Source organism: Mustelus asterias, chromosome 19 (genome assembly GCF_964213995.1).
Source record: "Mustelus asterias chromosome 19, sMusAst1.hap1.1, whole genome shotgun sequence".
Taxonomy (NCBI): domain Eukaryota; kingdom Metazoa; phylum Chordata; class Chondrichthyes; order Carcharhiniformes; family Triakidae; genus Mustelus; species Mustelus asterias.
The window spans coordinates 24,931,008-24,954,107 of NC_135819.1; the positions used below are offsets into that span (position 1 = coordinate 24,931,008).

General features: G+C 43.3%; 1 protein-coding gene across 1 annotated transcript; it reads left to right on the forward strand.

Moving 5' to 3' along the window:
- Positions 1-489: 489 nt before the first annotated feature.
- On the forward strand, positions 490-22,234 carry LOC144507824 (lamina-associated polypeptide 2, isoforms beta/delta/epsilon/gamma-like). The gene is made up of 6 exons (XM_078235153.1): positions 490-795; positions 5,033-5,159; positions 6,855-6,974; positions 9,036-9,121; positions 11,362-11,441; positions 21,145-22,234. Exons 1-6 carry the CDS (start codon positions 580-582, stop codon positions 21,431-21,433), a joined length of 918 nt encoding a protein of 305 aa, XP_078091279.1. The 5' UTR covers positions 490-579; the 3' UTR covers positions 21,434-22,234.
- The last annotated feature ends 866 nt before the right edge of the window (positions 22,235-23,100 follow it).

Genomic DNA, 23,100 nt, shown 5'->3' on the forward strand with positions numbered 1-23,100 from the left:
TGATACTGGGCTATGGGACAGTGGGTTTGGGGGTGTGTGGGTGGGGATTAGAGTTGGGGTTTATTTTGGGTGGGGATTAGGGTTGGGCTTTATTTGGGGTGATACTGGGCTATGGGACAGTGGGTTTGGGGGTGTGTGGGTGGGGATTAGAGTTGGGGTTTATTTTGGGTGGGGATTAGGGTTGGGGTTCATTTGGGGTGATGCTGGGCTATGGGTGTGTGTGGGTGGGGATTAGGGTTGGGGTTTATTTGGGGTGATGCTGGGCTATGGGGCAGTGGGTTTGGGGGTGTGTGGGTGGGGATTAGGGTTGGGGTTTATTTGGGGTGATGCTGGGCTATGGGGCAGTGGGTTAGGGGTGTGTGGGTGGGGATTAGGGTTGGGATTTATTTTGGGTGTGAGGGTTTCCCTCTCTGGGCCGTTGTCCCGGGTGACGGCCCCGCCCCTCCTCCCAGCTGTCCAATGGGAGTGTGTGTGACTCCGGGCTGAGCCAATGGGGGTCGCTGTTTTTGGCGGGTGTCAGGGCGGGAGTCTGCGGCCTACAGGCTTCTGGATTTGGCGCTTTCCGCGGATTCCGGCGCCATGCCCGAGTTCCTGCAGGACCCCTCGGTGCTGACCAAGGAGCGGCTGAAGAGCGAGCTGATCGCCCACAGCGTGAAGCTGCCGCCCGGGGATCAGCGCAAAGATGTCTATGTGCAGCTGTACCTCACACACCTGACAGGCCGCCAGCGCCAGGCAGAATTCTCCAGCGATGAGGAGGAGAGCGGCCCGGGGGCGGCCCGGGGCCGGGGGGGCAAGGTGAGGGGAGGGGTGATTAGAACAGGTCAATACGGCCCTGCAGAAGAGAAATCCTATTTGACCAGTGTTTTGGAGTTTTTTCAGGATGAGAGCTGCACGGTGGCACAGTGGTTAGCAGTGCTGCCTCACAGCCATGATGTGGAGATGCCGGCGTTGGACTAGGGTGGGCACAGTAAGAAGTCTCACAACACCAGGTTAAAGTCCAACAGCTCGTGCTACCAAATAAATCTGTTGGACTTTTACCTGGTGTTGTGAGACTTCTTACTGCTGCCTCACAGCGCCAGGGACCCAGGTTCAATTCCCGGCTTGGGTCACTGGCTGTGTGGAGTTCGCACGTTCTCCCTGTGTCTGCGTGGGTTTCCTTTGGGTGTTTCGATTTCCTCCCATAGACCGAAGATGTGCCGGTTAGACATAGAAGATAAGAGCAGGAGGAGGGCATTCGGCTCTTTGAGCCTGTTGTGCCATTTATTACGATCGTGGCTGAGCATCCAACTCAATAGCCTAATCCTGCTTTCTCCCCATAATCCTTTATCCTAATCGCCCCAAGTGCTCTATCCAGCCGCCTCTTGAATACGTTCAATGTTTTGGCATCAACTACTTCCTGTGGTAATGAATTCCACAGGTTCACCACTCTTTGGGTGAAGAAATGTCTCCTCATCTGTCCTAAATGGTCTACCCCGAATCCTCAGACTGTGACCCCTGGTTCTGGGCTCCCCGACCATTGGGAATATCCTCCCTGCACCTACCTTGTCTAGCTAGACCTGTTAGGATTTTATAAGTCTCTGAGATCCCCCCTCATTCATCTGAACTCCAACGAAAACAACCCTAACCTAGTCAATCTCTCCTCATACATCAGTCCCACCATCCCCAGAATCAGCCTGGTAAACCTTCGCTGCACTCCCTCGAGAGCAAGAGCATCCTTCCTCAGAAAAGGAGACCAAAACTGCACACAATACTCTAGGTGTGGCCTCACCAAGGCCCTGTATAACTACAACAACACATCCCTACTCCTGTACTCGAAACCTCTCGCAATGAAGGCCAACATGCCATTTGCCTTCTTTCCCGCCTGCTGCACCTGCATGCTCACCTTCAGTGACTGGTGCACAAGGACACCCAGGTCCCGCTGCACACTCCCCTCTCCCAATATCCAGCCATTCAGGTAGTAATCTGCTGCCTTGTTTTTGCTTCCAAAGTGAATAACCTCACATTTATCCAAATTATACTGCATCTGCCATTGATTTGCCCACTCACCCAACCTGTCCAGATCATCCTGAAGGATCTCTTCATCTGCGTCACAGTTCACCCTCCCACCCAACTTGGTATCATTTGCAAACTTTGAGTTGTTATATTTTGTTCCTTCATCCAAATCATTAATATATGTTGTGAAAAGTTGGAGGTCCCAGCACTGATCCCTGTGGCACCCCACTAGTTACTGCCTGCCAATTTGAAAAGCACCCATTAATTCCTACTCTTTGTTTCCCCTCTGCCAACCAGTTTTCTATCCATCTCAATACACTTCCCCCAATCCCATGCACTTTAATCTTGCACGATTATCTATTGTGCGGGACTTATCAAGCATTTTCTGAAAGTCCAAATATACCACTTTGGTTGGCTCCCCTTGTCAACTTTACTCGTTACATCTTCAAAGAATTCCAACAGGTTTGTCAAGCATGATTTCCCCTTCATAAATCCATACTGACTCTGTCTGGTCCCGCCGCTGTTTTCTAAATGCTCTGCTATAAAGTCCTTGATAATGGATTCGAGAATTTCCCCCACTACTGATGTTAAGCTTACTGGTCTATAATTCCCTATTTTCTCTCTACCTCCCTTTTTGAATATTGGAGTGACATTAGCTACCCTCCAATCTGCAGGGACTGTTCCAGAGTCTATAGAATCCTGGAAGATGATCGCCAATGACTAGCCATGCTAAAATCATGGGGTTACGGGGATACATTTGGGTTTGGACATGGTAAGATGCTCTTTTGAAGAGTCAGTGTAGACCCGATGACCCAAATGGCCTCCTTCTGCACTACAGGAATTCTACTCAAGTTGGGGGTGACTTTGAGGTTTGGTTAACTGACAGGAAGCAGAAGGATAGGGGAATAAATGGGACATTTTCAAGTTGGCTGGCTGTAACTAGTGGAGTACCACATGGTATCTGTATTAATGACTTGGATGAAGTAAGAAATAATATATCTCAATTCTCTGATGATACAAAGCTAGATGGAATTGTAAATTGTGAGAAGGACACTGAGCAGCTGCAAAGGGATACAGACAAGTTAGATTAATGGAGAACAAGGTGGTAGATGGTATATAATGTGGGGAAATGAGGTTATTCACTATTCATAAGAAATTAAAAATCAGTTTTAAAAGGTGTGTAACTTGTATATGTTAATATGCAGAGAGAACATACAGTCAGCATGCAGGTATAGCAAACATGCCTAAATGGGAAGCTGGGGTGGTAAGGGAATTGATGCTCTTGCCAAAAAGACCACTGATGTTCAGGTGGTGAAATTCTCCCACAGTTATCAATAGGTTTAATTTCTATAGCCCTTCGCACGCATGAGAACTTTGAGTGGAGAAAACATTGGACATGAAACATGAGGGAAAGGAGGAAAACAGAACAAAAAAAGTGTAAATGAAGGAAAGGTTTTTAGAATCTCCCAATGTGTGGAGGAAGATAGCAGACTGAGGAGAAGGTTTGGAGTGAGTGCTCAGGGTAGAACAAAGGACAAAGAACAATACAGCACAGGAACAGGGCGTTCGGCCCTCCAAGCCTGCGCCGATCATGTGCCCAACTAGACCATTCGTTTGTATCCCTCTATTCCCAGTCTGTTCATGTGGCAATCTAGTCTTAAACAATCCCAGCGTGTCCGCCTCAATCACCTTGCTTGGCAGTGCATTTCAGGCCCCCACCACCCTCTGTGTAAAATACGTCCCCCTGACATCTGTGTTGAACCTTGCCCCCCTCGCCTTGAACCTGTGACCCCTGGTGTTCGTCACCTCCGACCTGGGAAAAAGCTTCCCACTGTTCACCCTGTCTATGCCCTTCATAATTTTATACACCTCTATTAGGTCGCCCCTCATCCTCCGTCTTTCCAGGGAGAACAACCCAAGTTTACCCAATCCCCATAGCTAAGACCCTCCATACCAGGCAACATCCTGGTAAACCTTCTCTGTACTCTCTCCAAAGCCTCCACGCCCTTCTGGTAGTGTGGCGACCTGAACTGGACGCAGTATTCCAAATGTGGCCTAACCAACGTTCTATACAGCTGCAACAACATATGCCAACTTTTATATTCTATGCCCTGTCCAATAAAGGCAAGCATGCCATATGCCTTCTTGACCACCCTCTCCACCTGTGCTGCCACCTTTAAGGACCTGTGGACTTGTACACCCAGGTCCCTCTGTGTGTCTATACTCCTGATGGTTCTGCCATTTATTGTAAAGCTCCCCCTTACATTAGATCTACCGAAATGCATCACTTCGCATTTATCTGGATTAAATTCCATCTGCCATTTCTCCGCCCAATGTTCCAGCCTATCTATATCCTGCTGTATTCTCTGACAATGTTCATCACTATCCGCAACTCCAGCAATCTTCATGTCGTCCGCAAACTTGCTGATCACACCAGCTACATCTTCCTCCAAATCATTTATATATATATCACAAACAGCAGAGGTCCCAGTACAGAGCCCTGCGGAACACCACTCGTCACAGACCTCCAACCGGAAAAAGACCCCTCCACTGCTACCCTCTGTCTTCTATGGCTAAGCCAGTTTTCCACCCATCTAGCGAGCTCACCTTTTATCCCGTGAGATTTAACCTTTTGCACCAGCCTGCCATGAGGGACCTTGTCAAATGCTTCACTAAAATCCATATAGACGACATCCACGGCCCTTCCCTCGTCAATCGTTTTTGTCACCTCCTCAAAAAACTCAACCAAATTTGTGAGGCATGACCTCCCTCGTACAAAACCATGCTGTCTATCGCTAATGAGATTATTCAGTTCTAAATGCGCATATATCCTATCTCTAAGAATAGCTGTGAACTCATGGGTTTAAGTGTGACTTCAGCTGATGAAGTGGAGAGTGCAGAAAGTAACCCTGCAGTGGACGCTGCGGGGAGGAATACAGCCTGGGATCAGTGCACCAATACTAGACCTTTAAAGAATCTATGATTTAAACATTTCCATTTATATCAGTTTGTTGACTTTAATGTTGCTTTCCTTACACAGAAGGCAACGAGGAAGACGGATAAAAACAATGAGGAAGAGAGAGATTTCATAGATGTGACTGGGTTGTCAGATGAAGATTTAAAAGAGCAGCTTATAAAATACGGATTTTCTGCAGGTCCTATTGTGGGTGAGTATTAATACTGAATTGTGCAGTTATGCAGTGAATGGCTCAAACAGGCTGTCTTTCTCACTTCCAAGTGTTGAGAGCCTTGACACAGATAGTTGGCAGGAATTATGGATGAGAAAAGACATCCAGCTAACTTTGGTCCCTCCGACAGAAAGTTATCCATTGAAACATCCAGTTCTGTTTTAAATTATTCCAGAGCTATCAGTTCCACCATCCAGGAACTCTTTCATGATGAATTAATCTTTTATTTGTTTGCATCTGTGACCCCATTATTCTCTCTCAGTTCCGTTTCATACATTACTTGGACTTTCTTTCTGCCATTTCCTTGATTATCTTGTATCCCTGTCTAAGATCCACTCTCGGGTATCTTCCCATCAGTGTGAAAAGCTCCAGCCTTTCCTCAACTCAAACTCCAGACACTATCCACTTGGGTGAATTCATTATTAATTAGTACATGGATTGTGCTTTCCATTGCAATGTAATTATTTCCTGTGGGGACCTGCATGTTCAAATGTTAAATGCTACCCGTGTCAATCCTGTAAATGACCTTTAACATGACTTTGTCATGTTATTAATGTCACTAAGCATAGCAGTTATAGTCTGAGGTTACACAACTAAATCACCTTGAATCATTCATTAACAGCTCTCTAAGTAACGCTTTAGAAGTTTCAATTTCTACGTACCGCTCCTGTTATAATACATAAGGCATATATTCCATTTTTACCAACTAGAATCTTCCAACGTTCATACTTTGTATGCTCATGGCCTGGTCCTTTGCAGACAATGGTAGTCACCAGCAGTTAAGGAATTGTAGAGTAACTCCCTGGGTCCCTAGTTCAGTGCTGCTCATGAGTAGGATTGATCCATCTGTGTACCTATTAAGTAACTATTAGCCAAAATCTTGAAATGTGTGGTGAAATTAGTACCGTTATTGCAACAATACTTCTTTAAATGCTATGCCGTTCCACACGGTGTCAGCCATCTCACAACGTATACATCCCATTTCTTTCATCCTTCTCATATCCTCATTCCATTGACCAGCCCACCCCCTTCTAATTACAAACCCCATCCCGTTCCACCCTTTCTATGCATTCCACACATCCTCAACCCCCAGTAAAGATTTCCAATGAGTGGAAAATCTTCCCTCATATCTTCAGTTGATCTTTTTGCTGTTTGATTGTGTTTGGTATCCAGAAATTTACAAACTTTGTGGGGTAAAAGGCAAAGTGCCCAACATGGTGCATGTCACATCTGACTCTCCGTGCACTGTGTGTTATACTTCGGTCCGAGGAAGCAAGTAACAATGGGGTGGTCTTGCCTTTAGGAATACATGTCACAATGCTGGGATAATGCTGAGTTGTCACTGTCACCTTGTGTTGTGTGGTTGAGATTGGGAATTCTGTTTTTCATCATGTACTCATGGTTCACTGGGTGAAAACCCAACTGATGTGGAGATAACAAAGGGCTAAGTAAAGGGGAAAAACAGAGTCCCATTCCTGATTGTGCAAGTTATCTTTCCACTTAACACTCCGCTACCGAGCTGAAATAGTGTTACATATGCTGATCAGTGTTGTATCTTCCAGTAATGTAATCTCACTGTTGTATAAAGCAGTTTTGTCAAAAGGCCATTTTGCTTTGAAAAGCTGCTGGTGAGATGAATAACATGTCCTCATTGTCTCCCTCAATGTTGTGCAGCTACCACTAGGAAGGTTTACGAGAAGAAGCTGGAGCAGCTGATGGACCAACGCTCAGTAACTGAGGAAAACCAGCCAAATGGGAGCACGGATTCTGATCAATACAGTGACACAGAAGAAGGTGAATAGACCCGGCTTAATGGAAACGCTATTCTTGTAAATAAAACAGAAAATTACTGGAAAAACCCAGCAAGTCTGGCAGCATGATGGCACAGTGATTAGCACTGCTGCCTCACAGAGCCAGGGACCTGGGTTCGATTCCCGGCTCAGGTCACTGTCTGTGTGGAGTTTGCACATTCTCCCCGTGTTTGCGTGGGTTTCCTCCGGGTGCTCCGGTTTCCTCCCACGGTCTCTGCTGGTTAGATGCATTGACTGTGTTAAATTCCCTCAGTGTGCCTGAACAGGCGCCAGAGTGTGGTGACTAGGGGATTTTCACAGTAACTTTATTGCGGTGTTAATGTAAGCCTACTTGTGACACTAATAAATAAACTTTAACTTTATACTTTAAAAACTTTTAGACTACAGTGAAAATAGAGTTAATATTTTGAATCGGTGTGACTTTTCAGAGGTAAAGAGAGGAGGGTAGGTCAGTGATTGGAAAGATCTCCCACTAGTCACAGACCTTCTACTCTGCTCCAGCTACTCCACAACTTCTTTCTCTCTCTCTTTAACTGAAGAAGAGTCACGCAAATTTTAAATGTTCACTCTGTTTCTCTCACCACAGATGCTACCAGACCTGTTGAGTTTTTCCAACGTGTTTCATGTTCCACCTGTTACCTTGCTCATAACTGCCAATTTATAGAAAGAAAACAAGAGATGCTCTATGGCGCTGCTACAATGCAACTCACACTCAATTTAAAGCCTCGGATTCCTGGACTTTCATTCAAGAGGGAAATGTTTACCATGAGCTTTCATTCTTGTATTATATATATTTGAAATATGAATTCCTGATGCTTACAAAAGTACCTGAGAATAGAAAAACTGCTTCTAATATCCACCACATAACAAAGCTTCTACCTCCAATATTCGTCATACATTTCACTCTGATTCTCTCGCTTCTCCTGTTAATCTGAGTTTGTAATTAACTGAATCAGATCAAAGGGATCTGAATCTTCAGTTTGGGTCAGAAGACCAACATGAACCAAGCTCTGTTCAAGTGAACTGTGACACACCAATTCCTTTTTAAAAAAACTTCCATACTATTCTGTCATCATTGACCGGCTGTTCCATATCTTCCATATCCATATAACAACCCTGTACAGTTAAACAGTCTTTGAACCACTTATACTTATTTTATACCTGTCTTAAATTTATGAGGGAGATGGAGGAACAGATTTGCAGGGAAGTTACCAAAAGGTGGATGAGTGATAGGAAATGTGTTAACGGGTGACGTTAGCTGCTCCAATAATGAATGACGGAGTCATTAAGAGCAGAGATGGGTGCATACATCTCTCATTCTTTTTGCTGTTATGAAGAGGCCAGTTTCTATAATCCCTTTTTATAACAAATTAGTTTCACTCCTCCATTTGTCTTAGTGAGCCTCTCCTGTACCTTTCCCATGACATTCGTCCTGAAGCAAGCTGTCAGTAATCAAGTGCTGTGTCATAAATGTAGCCTAACCAATGATTTATAAATGTTAATAAAAGTTGGAGTATTTCTGAAGTTTAAATTTATTATGATGCCACTTCCAATGGAACTCAGTTGAATTGATGGATCGGCAGTGAAGCAGCCAGCTGGTGTTTAAAGCCGATTCAAGTACAAATTAACCATTCATCTTGACTCCGTAGAATTTTGATCCCTCAAGTAAAACCAGAAAATGCTGGAAATACTCAACACGTACATTATCTGTGAAGAGAGAAACGGAGTTAACATTTTAGGTTGATAAAACCAACCAACTTTTAATTGTATACAGTACGCTACAAGCTTTCCCATTGTCACAGTTTGCATTAGCATTGCCAAATTTGTGTTCAACGTCAATTAAATATTTTTAAATTCTCCGTCAGTTACCTAGGCTGGACTGGTTCAGTGCTGCGTAACTGCTGTCTAATATTCTGCTTGTTTTTCCTCTGCGTGATAGATCAGGTGTGTTGGAACTCAAAAAGATTGTAGATTTCTGTGATCGGAAAGTAGTTCTAAAACTTAGTGAATGACTTAACTTTGTACTTATCTTTTGATTATTCAGAGATCATAAATGAAAATAAGGAGCTGTTTACAAGCAAGGTCAAGACTCCCATGATAACCAGGCATAGAAAAACTGAGTACAGCTGGGTAAGTGATTTAGATGGATTATTCCATAACATTTTCTGGTGCAGATGTGATACGCCTTCAGCCTATCCTTTCTGTGCTGTATTATAGGCACCTTACTCATTAACTTCAGCCTATCCTTTCTGTGCTGTATTATAGGCACCTTACTCATTAACTTCAGCCTATCCTTTCTGTGCTGTATTATAGGCACCTTACTCATTAACTTCAGCCTATCCTTTCTGTGCTGTATTATAGGCACCTTACTCATTAACTTCAGCCTATCCTTTCTGTGCTGTATTATAGGCACCTTACTCATTAACTTATCTTGGTAAATGCTGACTTACTTGGACATTTCCAGCATTTCGGATTTTTTTCTCTTTGCTACAGTTGAGGGTAGCTCTCACTGAACCAAACCAGAACTATCTGGAACTCCCTGGTATAAATGTGATATTTAGTCCTGACTTAAACTGGTGTGTGTACAAATCTTGCATATCAATTTACCTTTTTGAAAATGAGATCACAGCATCACATTTAGTAAATTGTCATTCTTTAGATTTGCTTTATGTTTTTTCTCTGCCTTCCTGTCTCTGGATTTCATAAAATCATAGAAACCCTACAGTGCAGAAGGAGGCCATTCGGCCCATCGAGTCTGCACCGATCACAATCCGACCCAGGCCCATTCCCGCAACCCCACACATTTATCCTGCTAATCCCCCTGACAGTAGGGTCAATTTATCATGGCCAATCAACCTAACCCGCACATCTTTGGACTGGGAGGAAACCGGAGCATCCAGAGGAAACCCACGCAGACACGGGGAGAACGTGCAAACTCGACACAGACAGTCACCCAAGGCCGGAATTGAACCCTTGTCCCTGGCGCTGTGAGGCAGCAGTGCTAACCACTGTGCCGCCCAAGTATAAAATGTTTTTTTGTTTTGTTAGTGATTTGGGCACTGCAAAGCTTCAAGGTTTATATTTGTTATACTTGAATGATAGACTGCAAAATTTGAGGCTTTTCTGGAAAACGTTCTGTCAACTTTAGGGACTCAAATATTTAACTATGATTGACAGGTGTAACAAGTAGGGAGAGCTGACAGTGATCCCAGTTTCAGGATCATTAGTAACCCTGAAATCATTTTTTTTGTAAGTACTCCTTTAATCCATTGCTAGTTCGAATGGAGTGTTGGAAAATTAACTGCATGCAATCATTGCATTCTTTACATCTTTCATCATCCATTCCTTTGACCTTCGATTGGTTTATTTTAATTTCTCGAATCTTGCTAGTGTGTACTTTTTTGTTGTTTACCTTTTGTTTTGAATGCAATTTTTCCATATAAACTTATTTAATCTTGTTGGGATTGGAGATAATTGTGTACAGGACACTGGAACTGAGGTGAAAAAGAAACTGAGACCCTTATGTGTAGAATGGTGCATTGGAGTTCAGGGAAAGCAGTATTTGGCGCCTAGTGTGAGGTCATACGTTTTGGTCGGAAAAATGGGAAGGTGACTTATTATCTAAATGGGGAGAGACTTCGCGGTGCAGAGGGATCTGGGTGTCCTCGTTCATGGGTCACAGAAAACTAGCATGCAGGTACAGCAGATAATAAAGAAAGCAAATGGAATGTTGGCATTTATAGCTAAAGGAATAGAATATAAAGGTGAGGAAGCATTGTTGTAACTATACAAGGCATTGGTGAGGCCGCACCTGGAGTATTCTGCACAGTTTTGGTCCCTTTATTTGAGGAAAGATGCAGTGGCATTGGAGGCAGTTCGGAGGAGGTTCACGAGATTGATTCCAGAGATGAGGGGCTTGTTGTGTGAAGAGTGATCGAACAGTTTAGGCCCATACCCTCTGTAATTTAGAAAGAATGAGGGGAGATCAAATTGAGCTGCCATGATTAATACTGGTCCTGTCTCCCAGCCTTGGTAGAGGAAAAGTGATTTAATTTTAGTTTTTTCTTTGCACCAGAATGCTTGAATGGTGTGTGGCGTAACTTCTGTAAATCTTAACAAATATTTTCTGCAGGAGAAACAGAGAACAGAGGAGCTGTTGAACTGCTGTACCGAAAAGCAGCCATCCTGGCAAATGAGAACTCTGAGCAGTAACCGGGGAAGTTGCTAACTCCTGTATCACACAGAGTGGACTCTCTGCTCCTTCAATAGCACCTCTCTGGGGTTGTGGGTCTTTTGTTTTTATTGCTTTAAGTTCAGTTACTGCATCTAAACTTGCAATGAAAGCTTTACAATCATGTTTCATTTTATAGGTTGAACAAAAAGAAGTAATAAAGGACAGTCTGCTGGAAGAAATGTTCCCTAATCAGGCACCAACGCCTACTGGAATCAGGTAGGCTAGAGAACAAAGAAAGAAAATTACAGCACAGGGACAGGCCCTTCGGCCCTCCAAGCCTGCACCGAACATGCTGCCCGACTGAACTAAAACCCCCTACGCTTCTGGGGACCATATCCCTCTATTCCCATCTCATTCATGTACTTGTCAAGTCGCCCCTTAAAAGTCACTACCGTATCCGCTTCCACTACCTCCCCTGGCAATGAGTTCCAGGCACCCACCACTCTGTGTAAAACATCTGCCTCGTACATCTCTTTTAAAACTTGCCCCTCGTACCTTAAAGCTATGCCCCCTAGTAATTGACTCTTCCACCCTGGGGAAAAGCTTCTGACTATCCACTCTGTCCATGCCTCTCATAATCTTGTAGACTTCTATCAGGTCTCCCCTCAACCTCCGTCACTCCAGTGAGAACAAACAAGGTTTCTCCAACCTCTCCTCATAGCTAATGCCCTCCATACCAGGCAACATCCTGGTAAATCTTTTCTGTACCCTCTCCAAAACCTCCCCATCCTTCTGGTAGTGTGGCGATCAGAATTGAACACTATATTCCAAATGCGGCCTAACTAAGGTTCTATAAAGCGTCAATATGACTTGCCAATTTTTAAACTCAATACCCCGGCCGATGAAGGCAAGCATGCCGTATGCCTTCTTGACTACCTTCTCCACCTGCATTGCCACTCTCAGTGACCTGTGTACCTGTACACCCAGATCCCTCTGCCTATCAATACTCCTAAGGGTTCTGCCATTTACTGTATATTTCCTATCTGTATTAGACCTTCCAAAATGCATTACCTCACATTTGTCTGGATTAAACTCCATCTGCCACCTCTCCGCCCAAGTCTCCAACTGATCTATATCCTGCTGTATCCTCTGATGGTCCTCATTGCTATCTGCAAATCCACCAACCTTTGTGTCATCCGCAAACTTACTAATCAATCCAGTTACATTTTCCTCCAAATCATTTATATATATTACAAACAGCAAAGGTCCCAGCACTGAGCCCTGAGGAACACCACTTGTCACAGCCCTCCATTCAGAAACGCACCCTTCCACTGCTACCCTCTGTCTTCTTTGACCGAGCCAGTTTTGTATTCACCTTGCTAGCTCACCTCTAATCCCATGCTACTTCACCTTCTGCACCAGTCTGCCATGAGGGACCTTGTCAAAGGCCTTACTGAAGTCCATGTAGATAACATCCACTGCCCTACTCTCATCAATCATCTTCGTCACTTGCTCGAAAAACTCGATCAGGTTCATGAGACATGACCTCCCCTTCACAAAACCATGTTGCCTCTCACTAATATGTCCACTTATTTCCAAGTGGGAATAAATCCAGTCTCGAAGAATCCTCTCCAATAATTTCCCTACCACCTGATGTAAGGCTCACTGGTCTGTAATTACCTGGATTATTCTTGCTACCCTTCTTAAACACAGGAACAACATTGGCTATTCTCCAATCCTCTGGGATCTAAAAGCTAGTGGCTTTTGCTACCAAATAAACCTGTTGGACTTTAACCTGGTGTTGTTAGACTTCTTACTGTGACCTCCCCTGGAGCCAGTAAGGATACAAAGATTTCTCTCAAGGCCCTAGCAATTTCCTCCCTTGACTCTCTCTGTATTCTGGGGTATATCCCATCAGGCCCTGGAGACTTGTCTACCTTGATGTTTCTCAAGAACCCCAATACCACCTCCTTTTTGATCTCAACATGACTCAAACTATCTACACATCTTTTCCCAGACTCATCATCCACCAAGTCCTTCTCTTTGGTGAATACTGACGCAAAGTACTCATTTAATACCTCGTCCATTTCCTCTGGCTCCACACATAGATTCCCTTCCTTGTCCTTGAGTGGGCCAATCCTCTCCCTGGCTACCCTCTTGTTCTTTATATATGTGTAAAAAGCCTTGGGATTTTCCTTAATCCTGCTGGCCAATGCTTTTTCATGACCCCTTTTAACTCTTCTTACTCCTTGCTTAAGTTTCTTTCTACTTTCCTTGTATTCCACACTTGCTTCATGTGTTCCCAGCCTCCTAGCTTTGACAAATGCTTCCTTTTTCTCTTTGAATAGGCTCACAATATCTCTCGTATCCAAGGTTCCCAAAACTTGCCAAACTTATCCTTCATCCTTACAGGAATGTGCCGGTCCTGAATCCCTATCAACTTACACTTGGAAGCCTCCCACATGCCAGATGTTGATTTGCCCTCAAACATCTGCCCCCAATCTACATTCTTCAGTTCCTGCCTAATATTGTTGTAATTAGCCTTCCCCCAGTTTAGCACCTTAACTTGAGGATTACACTTATCTTTATCCATCAGTACCTTAAAGCTTACTGAATTGTGGTCACTGTTCCCGAACTGCTCCCCTACTGAAACATTGACCACCTGGCCGGGCTCATTCCCCAATACCAGGTCCAGTATGGCCCCTTCCTTAGTTAGACTATCTACATAATGTTTCAGGAAGCTCTCCTGGATGCTCCTTACAAACTCTGCCCCATCCACGCCCCTAGCACTAAGTGAGTCCCAGTCAATATCGGGGAAATTAAAATCTCTCACCACAACAACCCTGTTACTTTTATATCTTGCCAAAATCTGCGTACCTATCTGTTCCTCAATCTCCCGCTGGCAGTTGGATGGCCTATAGTAAACCCCCAACATTGTGACTACACCTTTCCTATCCCTGAGCTCTACCCATATTGCTTCGCTGTATGAGCCCTCCAAGGTGTCCTCCCGGAGTACAGCCTTAACCAGTAGTGCAACTCCTCCACCCCTTTTACATCCCCCTCTATCACGCCTGAAACATCTTTATCCTGGAATGTTAAGCTGCCAATCCTGTCCTTCCCTTAACCAAGTCTCTGTAATGGCAACTACATCATAGTTCCTGGTACTAATCTAAGCTCTAAGTTCATCTGCCTTACCTGTAACACTTCTCGCATTGAAACAAATGCACTTCAGTCCACCAGACCCTCTCTGATTTGCAATCCCACCCTGCCTGCTCTTTCTCTGAGTCTTACTGGCCCTACTCTCTCGTTCCCCTTCAGCTAATTCACCTTTGCTTTGGGTCCCACCCCCCTGCCAAACTAGTTTAAATCCTCCCATGTGACGCTAGCAAACCTCCCGGCCAGAATATTTGTGCCCCTCCAGTTTTGATGCAACCCGTCCTTCTTGTACAGGTCCAACCTGCCCTAGAAGAGACCCCAATGGTCCAGATATCTGAAACTCTCCCTCCTACACCAGCTGTTTAGCCACATGTTGAGCTGCACTATCTGCCTATTCCTAGCCTCACTGGCACGGGGCACAGGGAGTAATCCTGAGATTACAACTCTAGAAGTCCTGCTTTTTAACTTTCTACCAGCTCCCTAAACTGCTGCTGCAGGACCTCATCACTCTTCCTGCCTATGTCGTTAGTACCAATATGTACCACAACCTCTGGCTGTTCACCCACCCCCTTCAGAATGCTTTCTGCCCGTTCAGAGACATCCTGGACCCTGGCACCAGGGAGGCAACAGACCATCCTGGAGTCTCTTTCATGTCCACAGAAATGCCTATCTGTACCCCTAACTATAGAGTCCCCATAACTATAGAGGCTGCTGTTCTTTTTAAGTCGTTCAGTAATGTTTTGGAAGCTAGTTGCTGTGGTGTCCCCTCAGTCGCATCACAAAATTTTCACCTGCTGTACCTAAAATGGAATATCTTACAGGGATTTCAATTCCTGGGACACTGGCAGCAGTATTAAAAGTTTAAAAACTGTTCCATTGGGACAGACTCCATATAAACCTGGCTGGAACTATCATCCTGGCGAATCAAGTAATTGGGTTTTAACTTAAAAATGAGAGAGGGAGAGTTCAAGTAATCAATCCACAAGTCTGATGAGAAGAATCAAGTCTCTAGAACAGAGCAGCAATTTGGATAAAATAAAGCGGTTGTATAGCAAGAGACTTGGAGTTTAACAGTGATAATCGGGGCAGTTCTGACTCGGGCTACACCAGGGAAAAACGTAATAAAAAGCTCAAATTAAAGGTGCTATATATGAATGCGCAAATCACGTGTGACCAGATGACTTAATGCACAAGTAGAGATAAATGGGCTAATCTAATAACCTTTACTGAAACATGGTTTTAGGACAACCAAGGTTGGGAGCTAAATATTTTTAGAAAAAATGTAAAAGGAGGAGGGTAGCCCTAGTAATGAAAGATGAGGTAAAGACAATAGAAAGAAAGGACTCAATGCAGAAAATCAGGATGTTGATTCAGTATGACTGAAGCTATGAAATAAAAGGGCAAGTAATAATACTGGTGGGAATAGGTTATAGCTGCACATTGCGCGCACACACACACACGCACACACACACACACACACACACACGCCCACCCCACCCCCCCCCCCCCCCACCCCCCCCCCCCACCACCACCACCAGACGCGCGCGCACGCACATACACACCTAGCACCCGCGGTTAAACAGGGTATAAATGTATAAATCAGGAAATTATTACATTATCCTTGTTGCCCTTTAATCCTGGTGGATCTTAATTTCATAGACTGGGCGAACCAAATTGGCGAAAGTGACTCTGAGAACACGTCTAGGAATGTCTTTGAGACAGTTTTCTGGGACAAAATGTTGAAGAATGAACAAGAAAACAGTATTTTTAGATGAAGGTTTTGTAATGAGAAAGGAGTAATTTGTCATTTTCTCACAATGCACCTTCTGGAGGAAGAGTGATCGTGATGGAATTTCACTTCAAGTTTCTGAATGATGTGGTTAAATCGGAAACTTGTGGTCTTAAAGTTAAACAAAGTCAGGTATTAAGTTTTGAGAGGTGAATTGGCTAAGGGAAAATGGGGAATTAGAATAAAAGATATGATGAAATGAAAAATGCCTTCATTCTGTGTTGTGAATCTTTGGAATACTCTATCTCATGCTCGTTTGTCAAATGTATTCAAGACTGAGTTGATTGACTTTGAGCGTTCTTAGAATCAATGAATCTGGGGATAGGGTGAGAAAGTGGAGTTGATTCAACCATGATCCAATTGAATGGCAGAGCAGGCTAGTTGGACCATTTGGTTTACTACCACTACTTGTATTCTGTACAGCAATCCTACAAATTCAAATAGTGAATTTTGGCTACCATAGATGTTGGTGTATTGGTCAGACTAGAAACTACCCCACCTGGCCCATAGAAACCATAGAAACCCTACAGTGCAGAAAGAGGCCATTTGGCCCATCGAGTCTGCACCGACAACAATCCCACCCAGGCCCTATCCCCATATCCCTACATATTTACCTGCTAATCCCTCTAACCCTCACATTTACCCACTAATCCCTCTAATCTACACATCCCGGGACACTAAGGGGCAATTTAGCTTGGCCAATCAACCTAACCCGCACATCTTTGGACTGTGGGAGGAAACCGGAGCACCCGGAGGAAACCCACGCAGACACGGGGAGAATGTGCAAACTCCACACAGACAGTGACCCGAGCCAGGAATCGAACCCAGGTCCCTGGAGCTGTGAAGCAGCAGTGCTAACCACTGTGCCACCGTGCCGCCACAATTAAAATCCATCCAAAAAAGTATGGAAGTGAACCACTGATGTGGGTGGCTGCCATTTTTGTTATTTGTCAAGTGGTCTGCTCTACATGGTCGTGTCTTAAACTCCTGCACATTTTTACAACACAGTCGGTACTGCCTGCTTGATCCCTTGTACCCAGTGAGAAGTAAAACATCCATTTGAGGCTGATGATGAATGCAAGTAGAACATGTCATTGAATCATAGAATCTCTGCAGTGCAGAAGGAGGCCATTCAGCCCATCAAGCCTGCAGCGACAACAATCCCACCTAGGCCCTATCCCCATAACCCCACATAATTACCCAACCAGTCCCCCTGACACCAAGGGGTAATTGAGCATGGCCAATCAACCTAACCCACACAACTTTGGAGTGTGGGAGGAAACCAGAGCAGCCAGAGGAAACCCACACAGACACGGGGAGAAAGTTCACACTCGACACAGTAAACCGAGGCCGGAATTGAACCGGGGTCCCTGGCGCTGTGAGGCAGCAGTGCTAACCACTCTGCCACCATGGCGCCCCGTGAGTGCCATTGGTGAAAAGGTCAACAAAAACATGATTGTTGGTGTTAATAAAAATTGGGCTGGTCTTATACATAGCAATTCACAATACATATTTTGTGATTATTGATTTTAGTACAATAGATATCCATTTTCCTACTTTGTTCATATATAAATATTCTATGTTTAACATAGAGGGTGAAGTCACAAAGCAGCTAGTGAAACATGCATATTCTGTCAGCTAGTTGTTTTTGATATGCTGCCAGTGGCTGAATCTGCATTTGGTAACAATTAGGAAGATTAATATTTGCTTTAAAATTTTGTCAGCAAGCAAAAAGTAATTTAAATGAACTGGTAACCTGTACAGAAACTATGATTGATGTACACATAGCCAGGCTAATTGGTGGATGTAAGCACATAGACCCTGAATATTGCTAGCAGCTAAATGTCCAGCCTCGCTTTGATCATCCTGAGTCTTGATCTCCTGGAAAGCACAGGCCAATTTAAAATCTAAAGATCATATCAACGTGCTGGGGTTTACCCAATCTCATTTGATTTGATTTATTATTGTCACATGTATTAACATACAGCGAAAAGTCTTGTTTCTTGCGTGCTATACAAAGCATACCGTTCATAGAGAAGGAAACGAGAGATTGCAGAATGTAGTGTTACAGTCATAGCTAGGGTGTAGAGAAAGATCAACTTAATGCAAGGTAAGTCCATTCAAAAGTCTGACAGTAGCAGGGAAGAAGCTGTTCTTGAGTCAGTTGGTACGTGACCTCAGACTTTTGTATCTTTTTCCCGACGGAAGAAGGTGGAAGAGAGAATGTCTAGGGTGCGTTGGGTCCTTAATTATGCTGGCTGCTTTGCTGAGGCAGCAGGAAGTGTAGACAGGGTCAATGGATGGGAGGCTGGTTTGCGTGATGGATTGGGCTACATTCATGACCTTTTGTAGCTCCTTGCAGTCTTGGTCAGAGCAGGAGCTATACCAAGCTGTGATACAACCAGAAAGAATGCTTTCTATGGTGCATCTGTAAAAGTTGGTGAGAATTGTAGATGACATGCCAAATTTTCTTAGTCTTCTGAGAAAGTAGAGGCGTTGGTGGGCTTTCTTAACTATAGTGTCGGCATGGGGGGACCAGGACAGGTTGTTGGTGATCTGGACACCTAAAAACTTGAAACTCTCGATCCTTTCTACTTCATCCCCATTGATGTAGATAGGAGCATGTTCTTCTTTACGCTACCTGAAGTCGATGATAATCTCCTTCGTTTTGTTGGCATTGAGGGAAAGATTATTGTTGCCGCACCAGTTCACCAGATTCTCTCATTCCTGTACTCTGTCTCATCGTTGTTTGAGATCCGACCCACTACGGTGGTGTCGTCAGCAAACTTGAAAATCGAATTGGAGGTGAATTTGGCCACACAGTCATATGTGTATAAGGAGTGTGGTAGAGGCTGAGAACACAGCCTTGTGGGGCACTGGAAAAGGTCCCTGAATATCAAAAGGTAACCCTCAAAATATGTATATATATATTTGTTCCTTGGCCTAGTTTATGCAACTTGTACTCATCATTTAGCTCTCTTAGCCCCTACATCATTCTGGTGGATCTGTGCCATACTCTCCAAGGCCAACATATCCTCCTTGAGTTGCTAAGTCTAATTCTGAATGCTCTACTCTAGACGATGTCCAACCTGAGTTTTTATGTAACTATAGTGTTGGAATTCTGGACCCGAACCCCAAGGTATATTATAAAGCCAGACTAGACCTCAACAATTTTTGGCATAGTTAGTGTAGAACATCCTGAAGCTATCGATGAGACTTTGCAGAGAGAGACTTATTTAAGCAGTATTTAAGCAGCTCCAGTCGGCAACCAACACAGCTCTTTCTCTGTTACAAAACAAGCTCCTCCCTTCAACCTTACGATCATATGACCCTGTGTACCTAAACACGCCTTCCATTACTTTAATCAAAAAACCCAGGGGTCCTCTCTATTTAAAAACAAGAGTGCATTAGCCTTCTGTTAAATAGACACTACATAGCTGAAATGAGTAATTATGCTGCTTTCTCAGCATCTGAGCTGCATTCCTACCAGACATGCTGACTGCCTGTAGAAAAAACTGAATCTTAAAACATTCTACAGAAACACAAGCTATATCATCAGCGCAGTATCGTCACAAATATCCACACACGTTAATGATTCCTCTACTCTGACCTCTAAATCTCCCTGCTGCTCCACAGTCCCTAGTTTCTCATAGGTTATAATATATTCTGATCTAAATTTCTTGACTTCAAAGCAGATATATTTTCCTACAATGAACTCTCATCTACTAGAGTTATCATTTACTCAATCTATCAATGTCCCTTTACAACTTTCTGCTCTCCCCTGTATTACTGTGCTACTAACTTATGTTATCAAATTTGAAAATGCAGTTCTTTATACTTTCATCTAATATATTTACAAACATAGTGGAAAATCTGCTGATCTGTAGTGAATGCCACCAGCTACGTTTTGCCTGGAGCGTGTATCCCTGTTATCTTCATTCTGTCTATAACCAATTCCCATTCAGGTGCAATTCAATGTACAAATGTCCCTCAGTCCAGTGGATTACTTTCTGGAATTTGTTCAGTGACGTGTATCGTGCATTGAACTTGGTAATTATAGTCCTACACTCACTCCATACTTTGATGTGAACTTTGTATCAAACAGATAGGCATCAGCATGTCATGCTGTTTGCTGCCAGTTCTTTACATTAACAATGTGCTGTGCCAATGAATTTTTGTTTTGATTTTCTCACCACAATGGGTGAAAATTATTGTGGAGCCATCAACTAGCTGCACTATCATTATCTCAGAGTCACACACCTTGTATGAGATTCTGCCAGTATCTGACAGAGGTCGTGTAGTTGTGCTGAGGGTCCGTGATTAACTTAAATTTTACTCGGCGCTTTAACATTCTAAATAACTAAACTCTTTTTTTGCAAGAAACAAACCAGTTATTCTTGTATCCCCAACCTTGATCTCCCAAACCCGGTAACTTCAACATAACTATTGAGTGGCCATTTGTGATTAAACTCTACAATTTAATGTAATGCTTTAAAAACTTTCATTCTATACTGTGTAGCAGGTATAGTTCACTCAAAGCCAGGAATGAAATCTTAATATTCCAGGTTACCAGGTATTCTAGAATGAAAGAGAAAGGGGAGAGTCTGGTAGTATTGATTAAGAACAATATTACCATTCTAAATATGATTTATTCTGGTTGTAGAACTGAATCTATTTGGTAGTCTACTTATTGTGGGAGCTGTCCTAGCTGAGCTCAATTCAGACCTTGCAGACATGCACGCTCACGTACTTGCACACACACAAATGTACATTCCTGGCAAGAGTCATTGAATGGGGATCAAGCTCATCTCAATAATTCTTGGTGTCCTGAAAAAGGATTGAACCTGGAGCCTTCCAGGGCTGGGTTACTACTCACTGGAAACATTGGGCCATTAGGGATCAAGCAAATATATAGAGTTTTTAAATGAGCCCATTGCTCTTAAAAACCTAAGTGCAGTTGAAAGTTTTAAGATCTGTATCAAATTTAAAATATCCTAATTTTTTATTTGCTCCATTCTGCCTGACTTTTCATAGTGCCACTTGCCGGAGACCAATCAGAGGGGCTGCTGGGAGACCAGTTGAGTTCATGTTCAAGGATGCACTTCCAAGAAGGCCTGTCCCTAAAGTTCAGCCAGTGACACAGGTCAAGCCAGAGAAGAGTAAAAATCAACGCCAAGTCTCCATTTGGATGCAAATTGTGGTGCTTCTCATTGTTGCTTTCTTCCTGTTCTTGGTTTATCAAGCTATGGAAACAAACAAAAGGAATCCATTCCCCGTCATCCCTGAAGATTCCTCTAAGGCAGCGGCTGGCAGTCACCATTGAGGAAGCTTAATCATCAGTAGTATATCCTCGAGTTCAGATGTGAACATACAGTTTTGTTTTTTGTATTGGAACAGAGATTAGGGAGTAGGGGGATTACTGGGAGGAAAGTGAGCATGTTTAATAAAGGCAGAAGAGGAAAATGGACATCTGATTTCTGCTTTAGAGATGGACTGTATCAAGTCTCTGTGCCATATAAGGAAAAACATTTTAAAATTACAACCTCAGACTTTTTTGTAAACTATTTTTCTAAACTTAGAATTTCTTTTTTTTAATTGATCATGGCATAATTGGTACAATGAGATGCTACAGAGTAGTGACTAATGAGGGTGGTAAAGTCAATAGTAATGTTAAATCTTTTATACCTTTTGAAATGTGGTTAGACTGGGCACGAGGTCAAAGATCTGTGTTCTAAAATTCATGCTGTGATGCAGGTAATGATGAATTGTGTTGGTCTGGTAGAATGAGGATTGAACTAGAATAAAAGTGTTCTACATTATTACCTATGACAGGAAGTACATCTACTTTGGCAGAACGTGTTTGAAAAACATTGCATCTTTCAGTAAAGAACTTAATTGGATCGAACTACAAATTACATCATGAGTCTTGGCATATACCAATCTGTGGCATCAGATAATCTTCATTGTTCATTGCTATCGTTACTATGACAATTTCATTGTTTAATGTTAGATTACATGAGTATACTTGTGTATTTTAATTGTCTAGAACCATGTCTTTTTAGAAGTCTATTTATTAGCAATACTAAATGTTCATGTTAAAATAAAATGACTAAAATAATGGTTACCATGTAGCTCATATACAATTTACTAATAGCATTTTTCTTTCTTGACAACATTCCAACACACTCTGCTGAGCTCTGATGAAGGGTCATCCGGACTCAAAATTTTGGCTCTATTTTCTCCACAGATGCTGTCAGACCTGCTGAGTTTCTCCAGCATTTTTTGCTTTTGACTCCAACAGTCCTTCGTGATTCTCCTCATTGGCCACTATATATTTGCTGGAATCCAGTTTGTGTGGATATCCTGCTTTGATGAAGAGTCCTTTGAACTCAAAACGTTAACTCTATTTCTCTCTCCACAGATGCTGCCAAACTTGCATGGTTTTTCCAGCATTGTCTGTGTTTCTGTGGATATCCTGGTGTTTCTACCAAGATTACAGTGGCCATTTGGCCAACCCTTGTCTTTGGAGCTGAATGCTTTGCTCTATTGAATGTTTGACAGTACCTGGTTTTACAGTCTTTAAATGTACCTAGCTGTGTGTTGGGGAACAATTAACGGTGATATATATTTCTACATTGGAACTTTTCATTGCAATAATTTGTCCAGTTTTCATACAAGTACAATTTTGTCATCTTACCTATAAATAAGGGCAACTAGGTGGGCATGAAAGCTGAGCTACCTGAATTGAACTGTGATATTAGGCTAGTGGATAGATCAATAGCGGTGAGGGGGGGTGCTCCACTTTCCTCCCACAGTCCAAAGATGTGCAGATTAGTGGAGTGAATACAGTGATAGGGTGGTGGTGGGGCTGGACCTGGATAAGATGCACTTCGGAGAGATGGTGCAGACTCAATGGGTCGAATGGTATTCTGTGGGAATTTCATAAAGTAGTTTGAGACCAGCTTTATCTGTAAATGTAACCACATGGCT